Raw genomic sequence first — 22,863 nt, forward strand, 5'->3', positions numbered from 1 at the left:
TATGACAATGTTAAGAGGAAGTGGAATTTTTAAGAGGTAGAGTATAGCTCATGAAAGGTAGAGTTTAGAGAAAGATTAATGCAAATCTTAGATTACTTCTCACAAGAATTCTTTTGTGTATGTGTTTGCCACTATCACACTCTTGCCACTGTGATGCCATCTGCCAGACACCCTCAAAAAAACTTGAGGAGCTATCAGTATCATGCACCTAAGTCTTCAAAAGTATGAGCTAAATAAAACTTATCTTAAAAAGTACTCAGCCTCAGGTATTCTGTTATAGCACTGTAAAATGGACAAAAATAGGAATGAGTCACTGTGAATTTGAGAGGTGAGAACAAAACAGTAGAGTGAAACCGAAGCTAAAGACTTATTTTAAGAATGAGAAAGGAAGATGTGTCAAATAGACCAGGTGCTCTAAAAGTCACAGAGATCACTCCATCTGGTAAATAACAGATTACATAGCATAAGTGGAAGAGTAACAAATAATTGTTAAATGAAGTAACAGATTACTAGAATCTCATTCTTAAAAATTTAACCTTGGGGGCTGGGAATATGGCCTAGTGGCAAGAGTGCTTGCCTCATATACATGAAGCCCTGGGTTTGATTCCTCAGCACCACATATGTAGAAAATGGCCAGAAGGAGCGCTGTGGCTCAAGTGGCAGAGTGCTAGCCTTGAGCGAAAAAAGAAGCCAGGGACAGTGCTCAGGACCGGAGTTTAAGGCCCAGTAGAGGGAGGAATGAGGGACAAGGTAACAAACAGTACAAGAAATGTATCCAATGCCTAACATATGAAACTGTAACCTCTCTGTACATCAGTTTGATAATAACAACTTAAAAAAAAAAAAAGGCCCAGGACTGGCCAAAAAAAAAAAAAAATTTTAACCTACGGATTAAAATGAGTCTAGATATTATCAGCTCAGAAATTCTCTTTACTTATTAGCCAAGACTAATCTTACTTTGAAAACTTCTACCTCATACTTTGATTTTACTTTTTATTATTTAGTATTATTTGTCTTATTTTGTACAGTTTTTTAAAAATATATGCTGACCTTAACCCTACTATTTAAGCCTCTTACATATCTGTGGGTCTGTATATAAAAAGGAAGTATCAGGGGCTAGACTGCAGCTCAGTGGCAAAGCGCTCACCTAGCCAGTGCAGGGTCCTGGGTTTGATACCTAGTACAAAGAAGGAAGGGAGGGAGGGAGGGAGGGAGGGAGGGAGGGAGGGAGGGAGGGAGAAGACAAAAAAAAAGTAAAAGAGTTATAGACTTGAGAGAAGGTTGCAGAAAGAACCCTTACACCTCAAAGTCTCAAGTTGCAGCATGCTGTTCCTTACATTAAAGCATCTACACTGGCTGGGAGCCCTAGTTCCACACTAAAGACAGTTCCATACTTTAAGTACCTTGAATGGAGACCAGTATGCCCTCACTGGAAAAATCACTACACAAACCTGAAGCCAGTCTAAAGATATTACAAAAAAATCACTTCCATACTAAGTCATTGTTTAATAAATGTATTATGATATTCATTAAGCAAGGACTATGGCACAGAGTATAGAGTGAGTCTGAATCATTTAATGAAAATAGAAAACTACATTCAAAAGAATGCTGAGACTTACTTCTACACATTGGAAAACATATTTGAAAAGAGAAAGGAATATAACAAGGGAAAAATAATATCTGAGGTAGTAGACTGCACAGAAGGACGCAACAGAGAGGGTAAAGTTTGAATTTAAAGAGTCACGATATTATAAACATAAAGGAAAAGTGGCAGTTAAGTGGAAATGAAGTGAGGAAAAATAAAAGCATGAGCATAGGCTCCAAATCTCAGTAGGTGGAGACAAAGTCTTCAGCAATGAACACGAGGAATATTTTTAAAATACATATGGAAATTATGTCTGAGTAAGAGAGACAGAAGGAAGGAAAGAAGGAAGGAAGGAAGGAAGGAAGGAAGGAAGGAAGGAAGGAAGGAAGGAAGGAAGGAAGGAAGGAAGGAAGGAAGGAAAGAAGATGGGGCAAAGCAGATGTCTTATTTTAAGGTATGTTTTAGATGTTAAGAATAAGTATGACTAAACTGTGTTAGCTATCTAAGAGAGAGAATTAAAAGTAATAATACTTTTTTTGGTTAACAAATATACATTAAGGGCTGGGAATATGGCCTAGTGGTAAAGTGCTCGCCTCGTATACATGAAGCCCTGGGTTCGATTCCTCAGCACCACATATATAGAAAAAAGCCGGAAGTGGCGCTGTGGCTCAAGTGGTAGAGTGCTAGCCTTGAGCAAAAAGAAGCCAGGGATAGTGCTCAGGCCCTGAGTCCAAGCCCCAGGACTGGCAACAAAAACAAAAAACAAATATACATTATGAGTTGGGAGCTAGATGCATGATGCATTGTGGTATACTCCATTAATCTCAGCACTAGGGAGGAGGGTCTCAAGACCAACAAGCCAGCTGCAATCACATAGTATAATCTGTTACAACAAGCTAACAAAAATCAAACTAAATACTCCCGCCCAAAAAGGAAAGAGAAGAGAAGGGAAAAATGAGCCTTCAAGTAAAAGCTATTTAACCTAATGAAGAGAAAAGGGAGAATAAAAAGAAAAAGGAACAGTATAAAATAATGTGGCAATTCTACAGCTGGTCTAATAGAGCTTACCTGGTCATACCCATAAGGCCTCTGCTGGGGTGGCTGTGGTGGTCCAGGCTGTGTTGGTCTGTATCCCCCATACTGTTGACCTTGTCCCTGTGGATAGTTAGGATACTGAGGACCTGGACCACCCTGGGAGGGACCTGCAAGATAATGAACATAAGCAAAAGCCCAGGTAAAAATAGAGGCAGTCTCTGAAGATGAGAAAGGGTATAAAACTAGATGCTACTATATTTTTGCATTTGAACTACAAAGTAGTTTGAAGCCCTGATTTCTCAGTATTTTGTGAATTAAATTCCAACGGTAATGAATGAAAAATATTGGGCCAGGCACGGTAGTGCACTCCTATAATAGTACAGCCATATGCCTATGCAGGCAGTAGAGCTTGGGAGGATTATAGCTCAAGGCTAACCTACATTTCTATCCCCAAACAAGCCAGGCATGGTGGTGTGTTCCTGTTATTTGAGGTACAGGGGGAAAATAGTCAAGAAGATCTCAGTACAAAGCCCGACTTGTTAGAAACATGAAAGCCTGTCCAAAAAATAGCTAAAGCAAAAAAGGAGTTGAGGGTGTGGTTCAAGTGTTAGAGCATATTCAAAGCCCTGAGTTCAAAAAGAATTAAAGCCAAGAAGCCTGGCTCAAGCCTGTGATCCTAACTATTCAAAAGACTGAAATCTGAGGCTCATGGTTTGAAGCCAGATCAGGAAGGAAAATCCATGAAACTATCTGCAACTAACCACCCTCTCCCCAAAAAAGCCAGAAGTAGAACTGTGGTTCAAGTGGTAGAGCGGTAGCATTGAGTGGAACAGCTAAGGGAAAATGACAAGTCCTGAGTTCACGCTCCATACTGAGACCAAAAAATAATAATTTTTTAAACAGGTAATACTTGTGGTTACTACTATGCTAGTCCTGGCTATTATTAAATACATACATCAAAATGAATTCTATTTTAAAAGCCAGGCATCATTGACTCTTAGCCATCCTAGCTATCCAGGAGACTGAAACTGAGAATCAATGTCCAAAAGCAGCCCAGGAAAAGATAAATCCAAGATACTCTTATTGCAAATTAATCAGCAAAAAGCTGAACAGGGAGGTATGGCTTTAGTAGTGGAGTGCAAACCATGAGCCCCAAAGCTAAGCAAAAGCACAAGGCCTAGCCCTAGTATCAGCACAAAAAAATATACAAGAAAAGATTTTGGGAAATACAAGCCAGGTAAACTCTATGATGATAACAAATTAATCTATTTGTCTATGGAAGAATTAATCAGTGCAAGCAAGATGCAAAAAAGAAGCCAAAAGGCAGACCCAAAGAACAGTAAAATAATTTCTGAATAAAATTTAGACAATAGTATTTATAGTTGTATTACTTTAGATCTACATTTGCAATGACCAAAAGGACCATATGGCCATACTTTGTATCAACAAACTTATTATCACAATATTTTAATTTTAAAAACTATTAACACTTGAAAAGTCATAGGTTGCATGTGAAAAAGTTAACTCAAAAGTAACATATAAGAATCAAGTTCTACAAATATGAGGGTTTAGTTTGATTTGCTAAACAAATATATATTTCACAAACAGCAAAATTATCTTTGGTAAAGAAAGAACTAAGCTCAAGGTTTTGAAACGTCAATGTTTTCCTTTGCAGCCATTCAAAAACTTACATGAAAACAAGTGATTGTAAAGGGAAGTGGAAAAGAGAAGAAAAAAATTTCAATCTCAAATAAACTCCACCGTTGATTATTTTATAAAATTCTCAATTTTGTGATCAGAGCCTATGAATAAGCATAATGGGAATTTTTCCATCAGAATTCCTGATGTATTGTAAAACAGCATTTAACTATTTTAATGAGGGTTAAGTTTTCTTCTACCTTCTCAAGTCACTGATTTAGATACATTTGTTTTCACATAAATTCACTAAAATCAGAATGCTGTATTTACTCAAAGTACAAACACTAAACAGTCATGAAAGGAAAATATCATCTGGGAAAGGCAGGAAAGTTATTTTATGAAAATGATAACCCCTTGGACTATTTCTAAACTAGAATCAAGGAACAAACCCCTCTTCAGGATCTGATTCTCAATATCTGAAAAAGTTTCAAAGTGTATACGGAATGGTAAGAAATGGCCAGCCTCACCTTGGGATTCTTACATTTTCATAGGTAGAAAGAGGTGGTAATGGTAACAGAAGTAAATCAATACCAAAAAGAGTAAGACATTACTCCTGTGAAAAAGGAACCAAATTAACCAAGAAATGTTCCTACTTCTACATCATCTGTATCTAAAATGGTGATAGTAGCCTAAATTTTTTTCTCCCAATCTAATAAAGAAATACATACAATCAAATACAATTAAATTTCTAAGTAGATTTTTTTTTTTTTTGCCAGTCCTGAGGCTTGGACTCAGGGCCTGAGCACTGTCCCTGGCTTCTTTTTGCTCAAGGCTAGCACTCTGCCGCTTGAGCCACAGCACCACTTCTGGCCATTTTCTGTATCTGTGGTGCTGGGGAATTGAACCCAGGGCCTCATGTAAACGAGGCAAGCACTCTTGCCACTAGGCCATATCCCCAGCCCCTATCTTTTTTTTTTTTTTTATAGTGCTAAATGATCAAGGACCTTGTACATGCTATAAGCAGTAGATAAAAATACACTTCTGTGAATGTATATTTTTTAGCCAAGGACAAAAAAAAAATCTTACTTATGTGTTTTAATATATTTCTTTTCATTTGTACTAAAAAATTAATTTTTTGGTAGTAACAATTGTTTGTTTTTAGAAACAAATTCTCTAACTCAATTATAAACATATGCTTAGTAATCACCCACTCTTCAGTTTTTAAGCACATACAAAGCTAGGCTGGGTCATGAATATCAAATAGGTCTGAGAATTCATTTTTCTTACCTAAATGACCATATACCTTACCTTTCATCAAGGAACCATCTCGTTTGTGGTTCTTTGTGAATGGATGACTAGTTCATCTAAAAAGAGCATTTTTAAAGAAATATTCTAATAGTAAACTGGGTTATATTATGACATTCCAAAAACTAACCTATAAAGCAGATGTCAAATATTTATTTCCACATTTCTAAATAGTAATTATGACTTCTTTGGTAGACAACTAAAGCGCACTAATCTATTACCATAGCCTTGTTGTTGTCCTGGGTAACCTTGCTGCCCAGGATACTGCTGCTGCTGGGGTGGGTATCCTTGTTGTGGAGGTGGTCCTTGGTAAGCATCTTGTTGCTGGCCATATTGTGAATTTCCTACAGGATAAATAGAGAAGATTGGGGGGAAAAGAACCACTAAGAAGTATGCTTAATTAACATTTCTTCCCTCTAAGATGCACAGCCAACAACACAAGAACAAAATTAAATGCCATATTGATTTTTAAAAGTTAACAAAACAAAGAAAAAACTCAAACCAAACAGAAGGATTTCGGCCAAACAAACTGCAGTTAAAGCCAATTGTGCAAGGTTGAACTGCAGCATTTTCAGCGTCTCTGCCATACGAGCATTACATTTACTGGAACATCACAGTCATAGATCATGACTATGCTAAATAAAGTAAAAAAGACAAAATTAAAGACAGCTACAAGAGCACACACTAGCTACACAAGATCAGCAAGCTGTTTCCTAAAGGCACTGTACTTATATGTAAAATTATACATATGTAAACACACAAAGAGGAAAAAATTGGATTGGTGGATCTGTGTTCAAATTGAAAATGTCCACTAAAGAAAAATCTTATTTTTAAATGTTTTAGTCTTTTTATTATTGTTAGAAATGGCAAGTCATGGTTATACATTTTAAATATTTGTAAGGAAATTATTGTGATTGCTCTGGGCTTTCAAGACAGCCAGCAAGTAGTACTCTACAAGAGCTCTGCATGGGTAGAAGTTGTCTTATGCAAGAATTGTCATTCCTGTAGAAGGGGATATATATGTGTGTGTGTGTGAAGGTATATAGATACCTCCTTCGTAGTAATGTTGTGAGGAATCCTCATAAGGCCTATCGTAGCCTTGTTCAGGATACGACGGTTGCTGATAACCGTAATCATTATGACCTACATCAATTCGACAAGAGACAGGAAGAAAAGTTAATGGCCACTGAGTGAAAACCCTAAAAATATTTAAACTTTCAGATAAAACTGAAAAAAAGAAAATGGAAATACATAAAAATAATTTTTATTGCATTAACTGTTTAACAATGTGATTGTTTTCATAGAGATAACGTGCAGTCTTTTTTAAGAGTCAAAGGCAGTTTAAACTTATTCTCTTAACTATGCCCACTGAGGAGAGAAAAAAAATTATCTTTTATTAAAACAAAAAGAATGAAAGCATTTAAGCCTTTCACATGTAAATAACAAATTAGAATGAAGTAATTATCATATTTTGTGAAACACCTGTTTTGCTGGTCTCCAATTCCACAGCATATGCTAAAATCAGTACAAAATATAAGAGGACTGCAAGTTTTTTCCCCCTGAAAAAAACTGACACAAACCACACTAACATTTTCTTACACAAAGTGTAAGTAACTCAAAGTATTTTCAGATGTAAAAGTATATGTTGTCATTTTAGAAGTCCTTAGAAAATATGTCCAGAGTACCATAAACAATATATCTTCACAAAATACTGTGTTGACTGTTAAGTACATTTTTAGTTTTATGACATAATATTCTTTACCCATAAGGTAACTAGATCTGATCTCATCCTTCTAAGTTTCAATGTAGGAAATAATCTTTCAGATTGCTAAAACCTAAATTTTACAAGAATTCCTAAGGATGAAGGAATGCAGTTGCAAATAAATTTATTTAGTGCCCTAGCATTTGAATATTTCCAAACTACTTCATCAATATATGTATATCAAAAGTTGGCAAAGTATGATCTGTAGTCTTTAGACATTTATAGTTTTGTTAGGATACAATCAGTCATACCCATTTTTAGAGTACTGTCTACCACTTACTCTATATAGAGTCCATTAGTTGAGAACAAGACCACATGTCTTGCAAAGAATAAAATTTGTACTACCTGACCCTTTACACAAGTTTGCCAACTCCTCATCCATGCATTTATTAGCATAAAAATCTGGAGCAAAAAGTCCAATGCTATTAAGAAAAAAATTGTTGCTATAAATAAGAACACTCCACTTATAATGTCAGGAATTTATAAACCTATGTAAAAATGATATCATTTGAATAAAAAATCCAAAACTATGACAAAACACATTGTAGTAACTGTAAAGTTTTGCATTTACAAAATAACATCTAATTTGAATGGAAAGATTACATCTATAACAAGACAAATTTCACATTTCAGAACAAGGTCAAATTCAGTACAATTATTTAAAATATATTTTTTAAGTTAAGCAAAATGATCATTTAAGATTTCTTCATACATACACTACAACCACATAGGTTTCACACCTTTTCAAAATATCTACAGTGTTTTATCAGCTTACTAGTATCTCTAAATTAAAAACATGTTAGTACTATCTCTAAGGAAAGAAAAAACAAAACAGATTCTGAATAATTCAAGACAAAAAAAATCTGAGATCAAACAATGTCATCATTCTGGTCAGAATTACACTATCACTAATAATCACTTATTGTATGTAAAATACAACAGGTGTTTGCTCTACCTATATAGTCAAAGTTTTTGCACTACAAAGTATTTCTGAGCACCCATATATACTACTATGCTTTATGCACTGGAGAAATATGACAGGTGAAATGATTTCTCAAATACACCCAATTTATTTTGTTGCTGGCTTACATTAGCTTCTAGTGAATGATTCCTAGCTTTAATAAGCTTCTTAGTTTCTTCATTTGGTAAATTTACATTAAATCACAGGAGCTTACTACATAATAAACCTTTTGACACATCTTTTCAAACCTGTCGGGTTTTTTTTTTCCGTTTACTAAGTTTGGATAACTTTTCTTCAATATTATAATATTTTCAAACAGAAACTTCACAGGGAAAACCTACTTAGAGTCTTACTATTCAGATTTTCTTAAAGTGCAATATTCCTTCAACTATCAGTTATTCACAATCTACCTTCCTGCTTGTGAAAGAACAAAGCTACTAAATAAAAATCTGCTTCCCAAATGCCTTGCTTATTGTAGCTACATAATGTATACAATTTGTCTTCTTTCATGTTTCTCAACTGTAAGTACTAATGCATATAAATAATAGTTCTCTGAGAAGAATGTAACATAAAGATGGTAAAACTTGGGGGAAAACTCAAGAAATATAATCTCTACATACCCACACAATGCAAAAAGTAAAACAATGGATGAACTTTATAGTAGGTGAATAGCTCCATAAAACATGTTTAAAAAAATGAAATCAATCAGAAATATTTTCTTTGGTTCAAATGAGTAATTCCAATGTAAAAAGGATCCTGTTTCACATAAAAAGGATTTCAAAGACAGACTGATTCCTGATGGAATAGCTACATAATATATACTTTGAATTATATTATCAACTAATGGTATTATTTAGATAACTTAAGTGTTTTTAAAACGTAGAAGAAACAAATTAAGAGTTTCTCCATCTTCACTGAAGTGTTGTAAATCACTTTCTAAATTAATACTGGGCAGAGGTAGAAAATGGGAAGGGTAATATTAGGAGAGATTACCATCAGGGTAATACTGCTGGTTCATGCCTTCTGGAGGACCTTGTCCACCATGACTGTATTGGTCCCCATAATAGTCTTCCTGGCCTGAGTACTGCTGTGGTGGGCCTGAAAAACCACAACCAGTCAAGATGTAAATAATCTGTTTTGTATGTCATCAAAGGCTTGTTTCTAAACGGATGTTATGAGAACTTACTTTTCAGCTACACATTCCTCTCTAAAGCCTTGGCATTTCTGAAACTAAATTATTCATCACACATACTCATACACACACACACACACACACACACCACGCAGTTTCACACATACTAACTAAAATAAATGGCCATACATTTAATGTCAAACAATACTAACTCAGAAAAACATCATGAATTTCTAAAACAAGAGGCTCAACTTGGTAGAAAATTAATTTCTTTTTTTTTGTTTTGTTTTGCACTTTTAAGCCACTTTTTCCTAGAAAATAACAGATAAAAGCAAGCCATACCAGAAAGTTCTATCTACTTCATGACTCTTTGGAATTACAATATATACAATCTTTTTTTTTCGGGGGGGGGGGGGGCAGTGGGAAAGATAGGGGAATCAAGAAACAAAATAAATCTTTGCTTTGCTTAGATAAAAAATTCATTAAAATTTAAAGTCTTTCAATTACCATTATTTACATGAAGCAGGAAATTTTCCCAGTGGGATCTTACCCTGTTGAGGTGGTCTATAGGGAGGAATCTGTCTCTGACCCATCATGTGATTGCCTTGGTTAACCTGACCCATCATTCCCATGGGTGGCTGCTGTCCTTGGTAATGCTGCCCTCCTCCCTGTGGCATATTGTATTGCTGAGAAGGAGGCTGCTGATGCATCATTGGACCTAAAAATAGATATACCATTGTGCAGATAAGTTTTGGGCATGCTATTTCAATATTTGAAGAGAAATATAAGGTTTTCTTATAACTTAAGATACAATGTGTGTATATATATATATTCATAAAAACTCACTTCAAAGGAAAATAAGTCTTAAAGACCACATGCCTAAAATAATATGCAAACAAATAAAATAACCTATGCATGGTAGTTAGCCTGATATCCATTGGAAGAGTAGTCTAGGCTTTTGTTTTGCTTTTTAAAAAGGGTTGGTAAATGGAGAGAGGAAGAGTAGCAGAAAACAGTCAAAATATTCAATGTATATTTGTAAAAATGAAACTAGGAAAAAAATGACAGGATGGGTGGAGCTGGGTGAAGTTGGGTGGGGAAGGGAGAGAATGGTGAAAAGAGTAACAATGACCAAGATGCATTATACTCATAAAATGACATGTGGAATTGAAACCCCTTTGTGTAGCTACTTTAAAAAAGCAAAACAAAAAAACCCATGAATATATTTTTGATGCACTATGTATTATTTACCTATGTAGCCTTTCTCAAAACAAACAACTAATTACCCTTCAGCTACATCCCTAAAAGACATACAAAGTAAGCTTTATAAAAGTTACACAGCAAACAGTAATCAAACCAAGGAAAAGAAATTAAACTTCTGGGGGCTGGGAATATGGCCTAGTGGCAAGAGTGCTTGCCTCGCATACACGAAGCCCTGGGTTCAATTCCCCAGCACCACATATACAGAAAACGGCCAGGAGTGGCGCTGTGGCTCAAGTGGCAGAGTGCTAGCCTTGAGCAAAAAGAAGCCAGGGACAGTGTTCAGGCCCTGAGTCCAAGGCCCAGGACTGGCAAAAAAAAAAAAAAAAAAAAAAAGAAATTTAACTTCTGGATTTCTCTTGTATTCTATTTTTCAACAGCCTATTCAATAATGTTAAGGTAGGGAAAGTACAGATATAGTTACAATCAGATCAGTACAATCTAATAAATTTTAATTGCACAAAATTTTGAAGTCTTCTTTGGCCTTTTCCAAATCTCTTATAAGTTTTGTAAACCAAAAAGGTTTCTTGAAATCAAAGAGTTAGGGTACTTCTTAATAAATTACCACTATGTCATGCTGCCTCACTTGTTCTTTACTCCCATCTTTACTCCCAGGTGCTTTTGAGCACCTGGGCAGAGGACTGCAATAAGCTATAGGGTCAGAATTAGAACTGCATAATTTCCACAGTGAGCAACATCAGGATTGTGTTGCTAAATTACCATGGCTATAGTACCAGGCAACAGTAAAATTACATTATATAAAATAATTAACAATAGCTATGAAGTTCCATGTTACCAGCTTAACAGTATAAGCAGTTCCTTGAAGGCTCACTGGGCCTTAGGTGTAGGGTCCTCCCTATTCAAACATTATATCCATTTCTTTCTCAAAAGTGTACATGAGTCATCTCTCAAGACTCCCACTACATAGCTATAGTATAGTCCTCCTTTACTAACTCGGAGACATTTTCAGAGATTGTAAAAAAAGCAAAGATTAGAGAGTCTAGAAAGTTTTTATAGGCAAAATTGCTCAGATGGGCCAAAAGCTCACTGTTTAATTGTTTAAAGAACGGGCACTGGTGGCTCACACCTGTTATCCTCAAAGCCAACCCCAGCAGAAAAGTCCCAGTGAGACTTATCTCTAATTAACAACTCAAAAACAGGAAGTGGTGCAGTGGCTTAAGTGGTAGAGTGCTAGCCTTAAGCACAAATAAAGTCAAAGACAGAGACCAGGCCCTGCGTTCAAGCCCTACAACAGACCAGAGAGAGAGAGAGAGAGAGAGAGAGAGAGAGAGAGAGAGAGAGAGAAAATAGTTTAAAAAAATCAAGCAATCTTTCTATCTACAATAGGAGAACAATGTAAGCAGGAAGAGTTCAGCCCCTTTCCAAGGTGAAAAATTATTTTACCTGAAGAATTTCTTTTTCAGAGTTATTTTTTCCTCCTATTCAACTTCTCTTGTATTTCTTTTCCAATTCTTTTAGTCCTTCTTTCAAATTTGGTTATCATAAATAAATCTTTTTTCAAAGGATACACTCACTGGGGCTTTTCTCTCAATAGGAAAAGCAATCTTAACAGCAGGGACAAGGAGCCTCAGAGTAAAAAGAATAAAATGCACACTTAAGCTTCCAGTTACCTGGTTTCACCTTACTTTCTTACGAATTCCACTATCAGAGGAAGGATTTCAATGTTTAGGTTTTTAGGTGAGGAATCTCAAGAGCAAGGTTATACAGCTAATAGGTATCAGTTGGAAGAAGACAAATGTCCAATTTGCTTTCACAGCACATGCATGTCCTCCTAAGCTTTCCTCAAAAAGGAAGATATCCCAAAGTGCACAGCTCAAAAGCAAAGTTTGTCAAATATAAAGGGCTTAATTAAATCCGCAATTTTAATATACATACAAATATAGTATTGAACACAAACATCCATAATATTAGGAAAACTGAGCATTTATGTACAAAGGCTTTACTTTTTGTTTGCCAACACTATCTAAAGAACTCTTGCCTTGAGGCTGGGAATATGACCTAGTGGCAAGAGTGCTTGCCTTGTATACACGAAGCCCTGGGTTCGATTCCCCAGCACCACATATATAGAAAGCAGCCAGAAGTGGCACTGTGGGTCAAGTGACACAGTGATTGAGCAAAAAGAAGCCAGGGACAGTGCTCAGGCCCTGAGTCCAAAGCCCCAGGAATGGGAGAAAAAAAAAAAAAAAAGAACTCTTGTCTTAACTGAAGGCAGTAATACAACTAAAGCATACTCTAGGTACGAGAACCAAAATTAAAAAGGAAATATCATAATAGCTAGGGGGAAGAGGACAAAAAGATATACAACAAAATTCTAAGCATTACTCTAAGGCTTTTCTAGGGGAAAAAAAACATTTCTAGTTTAGGTCCTAGACAGAAAGACCATACCATTTATGCTTTATTTTGGGGGACTGTCAGCAGTTCCAATCCCAAAGAGCTCAATTACCATCTATTCTTCTTTTATTCTCCATCACTTCCTCCCCCTAAGGACTCCAAATCAGTCAGGATCCAGTATAAAACCAGAGAGAATGGAACAGGCTAGCACAACTGAAACGAAGCACTTTCCATGGTTTCCCATTGAAGATAAAAGTTATGACTTTATGACTTCAACTCTGGTTGTTTAGGAAGCATATTACTTTCTCCCTGATTAGAAAATACACTACACAGGCAATTTGTGAACATTATTACCTCCTGAGACAACAACGGAGTACAGTGCCAAATCTCAAAATGCTTCCCAAAGTAAGTTCCAACAATATATACTGCAGAGTCAAGTAGGGTTTCAAAAGGAGTGTATTAGAAACAAGCACTATAAATAATATGGCATCATACGCTACTATGTGTAAGAGATACTCCTTAACTTTTACATAAAAGATTTTGATGCTATTTTGATGCTAAGTGCCCTATGAATTGTGAAGAGACAAAGATTCTACTAATGCCTTCATTGCTCAGAATATATATTTTTTCAAGTATCTAGAAAGGAGACAAAACAAATATCACCCTCATCTCATTTTGAGATTTATACTTGATTATTCTATAAGTGATAATATCTTATCTCAAACACATGTAAACCATTCATAAATTAGTGTACTTCACATTTCTGGAATCCCTTGCTTCAATGTGGTGGTTAATACTTAGTTTAATCCTAAATTAGAAGTCAAAAAGAAGGATTTTTTAACAGAGTTAAGTCAGAAATTGGATTTAGATATACCAAACCCTAGGCTAGGAGCCACAGTGATACACAAGAGAGCACCATTCACCAGTTTAGTAAGTTATGATTAGACAAACAAAAAGAAGTGCTTATAGATACTGTTCCCTAATCAGTGAAAAAGTATGAATGATGTAAATTAAAGTGATATGGATACAAATAGTCACATCGTCAGATGCAAAACAGTATGTTAAGAGTTCCCTGAATTATATCAGTAATCTAAGAATTATCATTAAGTAATAGTTTTAAAATGATAGGTAACATTTAATGACCACTTATTATAAGCCAGGTACTAGCTACAGCTTTACAAGCATTATTATTCACAAATCTTATCAACCAGGTAGTGTTATCGAGTTCATTTTTCCAACCTGAAAATTTAATGCTGAAAAATGTTCTTATTCACAGCTGCACAGCTACAGAATGAGAACTCCAGAGCCCACATTTCTTCACCACTATCTGCCCTTCTTTCCACGTCAAATCATACTTCTCCCATGTCATTATCCCTCAGAGAAACAGTTCTACATAATGTGTCTCTACCACTATACCATAAAAAACTTTATTTCTTCAATCTATCTTATAATCAGAATTAAGTTATGGTGGTTAACTATTTTAATCCCTATTTCATATTCACTACTAGTTGTTCTTTAACCACTCAATCTCAAACTAACTGATTTATAGCTCCTACTTGAAGGTAACACAAATGGCTTATGTTTAAGAGAAAAGAAAATCCCTGGATTCCAGAAAAGTCAGTTTATGTACTGCCTATGTAAACAGTCATTTAAAATAAAAAGGGCTCTTATGTAACCAAATTTTACGTCTGTCCACATAAATACTAGTTCAAAGTTCCATGATGGATGTAACTCCAAGGACAGAACTGGATCCAAATTACTAAAATAAATATCATTATCCCAGCTCAGAAATTCACTGAAACTAAGCACAAACTTAGCTGAGTTAGTAAGTTACCAATGAGACAGTGAAATCTTGACAAATTTTAGTAGAAAAAAATGGCTCATGAAGATACAAACTTTTAAAACATGTTTTTAGAGAAATTCTCGTAAGTCTTAAAAGGAATAAAAGCATAACTATCAATAAGGTATATTATCAGTAGTTTTCGTAATAAAGAACAGCTTTAAAGGCACCTGATCATATTAACCATTTCTTAAAAGTTGTGGTTCTCAACCTCAGTGACTGTTCCCCCAGGGACATTTAGCAAAATGTGGAAATATTGTTGGTTGGGAGTACTATTGCCACCTAGTGGGTAGACGACAAAAATGCACTGGACAGTCACCACAACAACTGATGGTCTACCTCAAAAACATCAAAGGTCCTGAGTTAAGAAACATCCTGGATCTCTAGGGCACAATTTTAATCCACAGACATCTTTTAAAAAGTTAGTATAGGAACCATATTATGCATCTTACATCCTAGTCAGAAATAGAAAAGAAATGCATAATGTGGTTTAATAAGTCTAGCAAAATAAAACTTTATATATAGTAGCATTGCTTAGGTAAATAACTCATCTTGATTCCTCATATTGTTATATAATACCATATGTAATACTATATATATTAGTATATATAGTACTATACTATATAATAATATTTGACAAGTTTATCATCTCCATTTTTCAGTATATCTCACTAAAATTATAAGACATTCTTATAAATACCTAAATTCAAATACAGTATTTTATTCTATCTTATATTCTTAATCTTGCTACATTTTTTAAGTGAAATAGCTTTAAGTCGGCAATATGCCAAATAGTTTAACATGCAATTAGCAGAACAGAGCACCACTTACTGGTTCTTAGTTATTCTTCACAGGATACTTAAAAGATCATGGTACAGTTTTATTCACTGATATTGGTAGTAAATTGTAATGGACTCACAGACTCTAAGAAGCTAAAAGTACAGCATCTCTATTGGGCATTTTAATAGAGCAAAACATCTCACAACTACCTTTCAGTTCTGGAACACAGCATCAAAAAACATTCATAAGTCAAAAGAAAGTCAGAAATGATTATCTACCCTTAGTAAGTAAAATGTACTTATAGTGGATGACAATGGTACTTGCCAAAACAAAAATTTGTATTTTACCAATTTTCTACTTCAAACGATGTTTGCTATCCACTAGTCAGTTCTAAAAGCAATTCAATAACAAATAAATTACCTAAATGACAAATAAATAATAAGCTTAAAAAGCCAAATTGGGACTAGGTGTAAAGGAACATAGCTGAAATACTAGCACTTGGAAAGGTAAGGCAAGAAAATTCGAAGTTCCAAGTCAGCCTGGAATAAATAGTGAAATATAAGTCTTAAAACAAAAAGAGAGGGGGAAAAAAGCCAAATTGACAAATTTAATTTCTAAGCATAAATAGATTTAAACTAGCTTCCACCTCAATGTTGCTCTTTTACAGGCGTGATTGTACAGAGCATGGGTCACTTCAAACTCACTATAATCATTTTGCTTCCAAAGGCTAACAGAACTAGGCACAATGATGTATGTGTTATCCTAGCACATCGGATCATAGCCAAGGCAAGAGGATCAAGAGTTTAAGGCCACCCTGGACTGCACATAGACAAGAACTCAAACCCTCTTCCTTTCCCCAGAAAGGAGAATATAGCACTCTAATCAAGACAGACATAATGCTAGCTACCTTGGTTTGGTTGCATATTCATATTTGGTCTGGGGCCATAGTTGCCCATCGGTTGCCCTTGACTCATTGTCATCTGATTCTGTACTGGCATGCTCTGTGATGATGGCACGGAATGGTTGTAGCCTCCCATGGATCCATGGCTACTTGAAGGCATATTCATGGAACTGTTTGTCATATTCAGTTGATTGGGTCCAGGTCCCTGCATAGGCATGTGGTTAGGCCCTTTGGAGAAAAATGATGAGAGTCAAAATTAAAAAGACAGACTTACATACAATGAAATACTTAAAGAAGCATCACCCCCACTATAATAATTACAAAAAGATGGAATAAATAGCTCAAGTGGTAGAGTGACAGCCTAGCAAGTGTGAGGCCCTGAGTTCAATATCCAGTACTACAAAAAAGTATACAATAAACAACAATTTGATAATTTAATAAACATCAAATAGTAAATGGTTGGGCTGGGGATATAGCCTAGTGGCAAGAGTGCCTGCCTCGGATACACGAGGCCCTAGGTTCAATTCCCCAGCACCACATATGCAGAAAACGGCCAGAAGCGGCGCTGTGGCTCAAGTGGCAGAGTGCTAGCCTTGAGCGGGAAGAAGCCAGGGACAGTGCTCAGGCCCTGAGTCCAAGGCCCAGGACTGGCCACAAAAAAAAATAGTAAATGGTTTACACAAGTGAAAGAAAATACTAGAAAGTGGATATTATAGTGTTGCCATTTTAGAGGTTAAAACACTGATGTTTTGGGAAAGCCAACAATATTCTGAAAAGGAACACTGAAGGAACTAGCTTTTTATGCAGTGAAACATAAAGCTGTAGTAATTAGAAGTGTGTAATAGTAACAACATAAATTGACTAACAGACCAATGGACCATAGATCTAAAATATACCTCTCTCCCATATATTATGTATGTATTATATGTATATAAACATATTATGTGTATGTATATTATATAACACTAGTAAACAATGGTAATACTAAGCATTAATTGGCAACAGAAAACTAATTTGGTAACCTGTACTGTTATACTGGGTTGCCATCTGCAAAAAAAAAGTGATGGGTCACTACCTCATTCCTTTTACTATAATAAATTCTGTGTGTGTGTGTGTGTGTGTGTGTGTGTGTGGTGTGTACTTAAAAATTCTTTGAAGGGCAGAGCCTATTTAAGCATACTACAGTGCCTAGAGCCATTTGAAACATGATTAATTTATCATTTTTAAGTCTTCCTACATAAAAGGAAAAAAATTGAAAAATATTTTTAAAAATTCCTAATACAATCAAAAGATAAAACTAAAAAATGTGATTCACCAAGAGGAAGCCTATAACTGAGCATGTAAAGGAGAGAACTACCACCACAAAACAATGGGCAAAGGACATGAATGACAAGTCCAAATAAAACTACATACAAGCTCATATACAAATAATGTAGAACAAAAAAGCAAACTAAAACTCTTAAGACATAACCTCACCTTTCAGGTTCTAAAAACATTAACTCTTTTGCCTCATGGTACTAGCATTTGAACTCAGGTCCTCTACTACATCAGCCTAGCTCCCGGCCCTTTTGGTTTTTCAGCTATTTTTCAGGGTGGGTATCAAGTTTTTACCCAGGGCAAGTCTGGGACTCCTGATCTCCCAGTGATCCTCTAACTACATCTAATGACTAGGATTCCAGATGTGTACCAACACACAGCCAGCTTGTTGGTTAGGATGAGATCTCACTTTATGCCAGGGCTGGCATTGAAGTGTGATCATCTCCATCTCAGCTTCCTAAGTAGCTAGGAAGGCCATGTCTTGTCCTCAAAAATTAAGCTTTAATTCAACTATACTATGAAGAAGGACATACTTTCATACACTGTTCAAAGAATGCAAATACAAGTCATTACTATTTTTACAAAGTAATTTGTGATAAGTAGCAAATATTTTTAATGTACAGACCCAACAATTTCCATTCTAGGAATGTAACTTTATAGATATGAGTTTTAGAGTACATGGATGGATGGGTGTAAAACTATACATATGTCACTGTACATATATTTTATAGTCATATCCATAGAACCATAACTAGTGCTATCAAAATACTAGAAGCAAATTTTATTTCACCAGAAAGGAACTATTCAAGTAAATTAGAGTGTATACCCCCAAAAATCAACCAAAAAGAATGTGGCAGCTTTTTATACACTGAATGGAACAATTAGTTCTGAACTAAATATTTATGAGGAAAGAAAAGATAAATACAACGATTTAATGTGTGCTACTATTTGGGTTTACTTAAAAAGAATAAATTTTAAAAGAAAGGATACTTTTTTTTTCAGAGTTGTTTTGGAGACTTATACCTCTCCAGAACTAAATGTTTATGAAGGTTAAGTGCTATATTCCTTTTGATACCTTTAATTTGGGTTCCATAGCTATGTATTACCTAGTTGGATTTTTTTTTTAATCAGTATTAGGAACTGTGATTGAGGTTATTTTGCCAATATCAAACACATAAGTAGCTTTGCAACTTAAAATATAGAACAAAACAGTAAAACTAAAAAAGGAAATAGAAAGTCCAGTTGCAAATTTGCATTTAGAAAAAAGTTGATTGAATGTCATAAGGAAATACATTAAGAATACACTGTTGCTGGGCTTTTGATTTCTGTTACATACATTGTTAGAAGAGTCTCAGAACCTGAAACAACTGTTCTGAGACTCTTCTATGTTCTGGACAATCTAGGCCACAAATGGTTGGAGATTTCTAGCTTAAGAACAGCATAACTATTTCAAAATACTTTTACACAAAAAACAAAACCTCAGGCTGACAATAACTATATACTTCTCCAATGCTTCCTTGATCTTAGGTTTCAACATTACATTAAGCATTGACTCAAAATTCTAATCAAAGGAAGTACCCTTTATAAAAAGTTACAGAACTCTGGTTTGGGAATATGGCCTAGTGGTAGAGTACTTGCCTCGCATACACGAATCCCTGGGTTCAATTCCTCAGCACTACATATATAGAAAAAGCCAGAAGTGGTGCTGAGGCTCCAGTGGTAGAGTGCTAGCCTTAAGCAAAAAGAAGCCAGGAACAGTGCTCAAGCCCTGAGTTCAAGGCCCAAGACTGGCAAAAAAAAAAAAAAAAGTTACAGAACTCATAACTAGTTCTGTTCTTATATGACAACATCCACTAAAACTATTCTTCCAGTTCTAAGAGCAATGTGTTCCAGTGAGTTAAACTACAAAGTAGTCTTATCTTTATTCTAAACTCCAAATGACTTGGGGTCAGCAATGTTCGGAAACCTCAGTAGAGCACAGAAGAGAGCCAGTGAATTGCCATTCACTACCTCTACAGGATCAGTCATAAAGCAATGCTCTAAACCAAACTATTAAGCCTTGGACACCAATGCTACCAACAACTGTTCTTCAATAGTTGAAGAACACACAATCTGAAGTAAGCTAATTACTAATTTTAACAATAAATCATTCTGTTATTCTAACTTACTTTCATTACTGCTAAGTATAGTGTGCTCTTGAATTTTTGCTAATGAAATAAACTTTTATCTGGCCACTAGTGGCTCACACCTGCACAGTAATCCTAGTTACTGAAGAGGCTGAAATCTGAAGATCACAATTTGAATCCAATGGGGGTAGAGAAGTCCATGAGAATCTTATCTCCAATTAACTACCAAAATAAGCTAGAAGTGGAGCTGTAGCTCAAGTGAGTACAAAAGCTCAGGGACAGGGGGTGGGGATATAGCCTAGTGGCAAGAGCGCCTGCCTCGGATACACGAGGCCCTAGGTTCGATTCCCCAGCACCATATATACAGAAAACGGCCAGAAGCGGCGCTGTGGCTCAAGAGGCAGAGTGCTAGCCTTGAGCGGGAAGAAGCCAGGGACAGTGCTCAGGCCCTGAGTCCAAGGCCCAGGACTGGCCAAAAAAAAAAAAAAAAAAGCTCAGGGACAGTGCTCGCCTTGAGTTCAAGTCCCAGGATAGGCACAAAAATAAATAAATAAATAAATAAACAGCCTGTCTTTGAAAATACTCTAATAAAGGTAGAGACTATTCTGGGAACACTTATGGCTATGAATTGCTGCTTTTATTACAAAAATAGGAAATGTTAACAAAATAAGCAACCAATGGACTAAAAGTTAAAAATAAATAGAATAGCTCAATATATGAAAAGAAATTCCTTTACTTTTAGCTTCTAATTTTGCTTCAAAGCCAATTTACATATTTAGTTTTGCTATAAACACATACACTCATATGGAAATCTAGATTCAGCCTCAATAATACCAATGACGAAATATGAAATAAAGCAGCATGCCAAAGACTACTCTGTCTCTTCCCCCAAGTGTTTCTTCTGGCATTACTATTCTAAGATCAATAAATTTTTAAATAAATAAAAACTCAGTGAAATGGAGCTTTTTATAAACAGATTTTAATTCTTAAGTCCCAGCACAATGGGTTTGTTTTTTTTTTTTCCCAAAAGCCAACTGTACTGCATAGTTTCAGACAGACTAAATTTAGCCAGTTCTGTTCATCAGAGGAATGCTGTGTGTCAGCTACATCAAAGCCCAAGGGCAGCCTGATAAACACTGAATACAGGTCACGTAGCTCTGTAGCTAACAAACTCTAAGAGAGCTTGTACTCGGGGGCATTCAAAGCAGTTTTGTCATCAACAATCTAGTATCCCTTGAGCCCCCATGTCGTTTCAGTTGCTAAGCAACTCTGGTGTTAATGTCTTAGAGGAGAAAAACTTACCAGGCATCTGGCCGTTCATCTGGTTCTGCATGTGTGGAGCAGGAGGACCCCCACCTACCATTCCATCTGAAGGCATGTTGTGAGAGCGTGGAGGTGGGGGAGGGCCACTCTGACTCATTCCTCCAGGACCCATAGGCATATTCTGTGTGGGTGGCTGAAAGAAGACAGTTTAGTAAAACAAGAGAAACAGTCAGACTAATGTATTAAAGATGCATATGGAGTAGCAGTTGCCTATATTATTAAATTGGAAAGAAACAAAACAACAAACACATTTCAATTTCTTCTAATGAATTTTAATGACAGAATTATTAACATCATATTTAATGCCCGCCCCATTCCTTTACAAGATGGTTAGTGTAAATCCAGCATCTGAGCACCTCTGAATAGTAGACTGTGATTAAAATGTATTTAATTTCAACACTGAGAATAAAGTCTTAACAGTCTATACCCATGGAATTCTCATTTATTCTTAAGGATTTATAATGTGTCTATGGTTGTTAAGGTACAATTCTTCATTAATTACAAAAGAACCAAATGCTCAATAGTAAATCTTTTATGCTCTTTGGATATGCATGAAAGTGATGGCAAACAGGAATGTTTTAAAACACAAAGACAACAGTTCAGCTCAACATTTTTGTGCAACTACTGCTATAGATTGGAAACATTACTGATGGCCTCCAAGGGTACAGAGACAGCTGCCTCTAAAGGATGCCTTTGGCAAATTTCCTAATGAAATTTTGAAGAAAACCACTGACTAACCTTGAGAGTTCACAAAAGGGAAAAAAAATACACAAGATGGTTTACAACACCTGGCTGGCTCACTTCTTGGGATATTTTGGTAGAGAAAGTAAATGGTTAGTTTCTTTCCAACCCCTTGTTTTTAAGTCTGCAAGAAGATGGGAAGACATCATTCCTTACAAACCTGTTGTCTTTCTCTGCTTTTCCATGACCTGAACATAACACCAATAATTTCCTCCCATCTTTTTTGATGGTCAGTTAGTTACCATGAACCTTTGCAGACTTTGTGGACACAATTTTCTCTGGTACAGTTAATATACGTTTTTCTTTAGAACAATGGAACATGGAAGTGTTTGATGAATCACTAAAAGTAACAGAAATAACCATGTGCTACTCCAGAATTTATAATTTTTTTAACTGCTAAATCCAGATAATTCCTCTTACATTAAATTTCTCACTTTAGTTCTCTTAAATTCTTTAAGTTTTATCTTAGACACTTCATAATATGATTCAGTTTTCACATAAATCAACTGTCATAAATCTTATTTTTTAAATCTTTTCCCTCTCACCCTTCCTTTATATGTCATCCTTAATTTTTTGTAATTCAACTCACAAAACTACCAACAAAGAGGAATGTGTATCAAACTAACACTTTCCTAACAAGACAAAAAAATCCTCAAAAAGTGTAACAAAATGTTTAAAGAAACTGAAGAAAAATTTAAGCAAGGAAAACAAGAAGGGCTATATTCTGAGAAAAAGAAAGAATATGTAAGACAAGCTTCACAATTACCTTGGTATTTGTCTTGAGTTTGGTACATGAGAAGTAAGA

At 35.5% G+C, this 22,863-nt stretch overlaps 1 protein-coding gene across 3 annotated transcripts in view; it reads right to left on the reverse strand.

The window, feature by feature from the left end:
* The window catches only part of Ss18 (SS18 subunit of BAF chromatin remodeling complex), a 52,078-nt gene that overhangs the window by 11,509 nt on the left and 17,706 nt on the right, over nucleotides 1-22,863 (reverse strand). Inside the window, exons 4-10 of one of the 3 annotated variants that reach the window (XM_048363075.1) lie at nucleotides 21,297-21,450; nucleotides 16,558-16,779; nucleotides 9,969-10,136; nucleotides 9,280-9,384; nucleotides 6,614-6,706; nucleotides 5,785-5,907; nucleotides 2,654-2,787 (exon numbers count right to left, since the gene is read on the reverse strand). In XM_048363075.1, coding sequence (XP_048219032.1) covers nucleotides 2,654-2,787; nucleotides 5,785-5,907; nucleotides 6,614-6,706; nucleotides 9,280-9,384; nucleotides 9,969-10,136; nucleotides 16,558-16,779; nucleotides 21,297-21,450 — 999 coding nt within the window. The remainder of the gene's footprint in view (nucleotides 1-2,653; nucleotides 2,788-5,784; nucleotides 5,908-6,613; nucleotides 6,707-9,279; nucleotides 9,385-9,968; nucleotides 10,137-16,557; nucleotides 16,780-21,296; nucleotides 21,451-22,863) is intronic. The other 2 variants (XM_048363076.1, XM_048363077.1) reach the window with 2 other exon arrangements.

Source organism: Perognathus longimembris, chromosome 15, assembly GCF_023159225.1.
Source record: "Perognathus longimembris pacificus isolate PPM17 chromosome 15, ASM2315922v1, whole genome shotgun sequence".
NCBI classification, from domain to species: domain Eukaryota; kingdom Metazoa; phylum Chordata; class Mammalia; order Rodentia; family Heteromyidae; genus Perognathus; species Perognathus longimembris.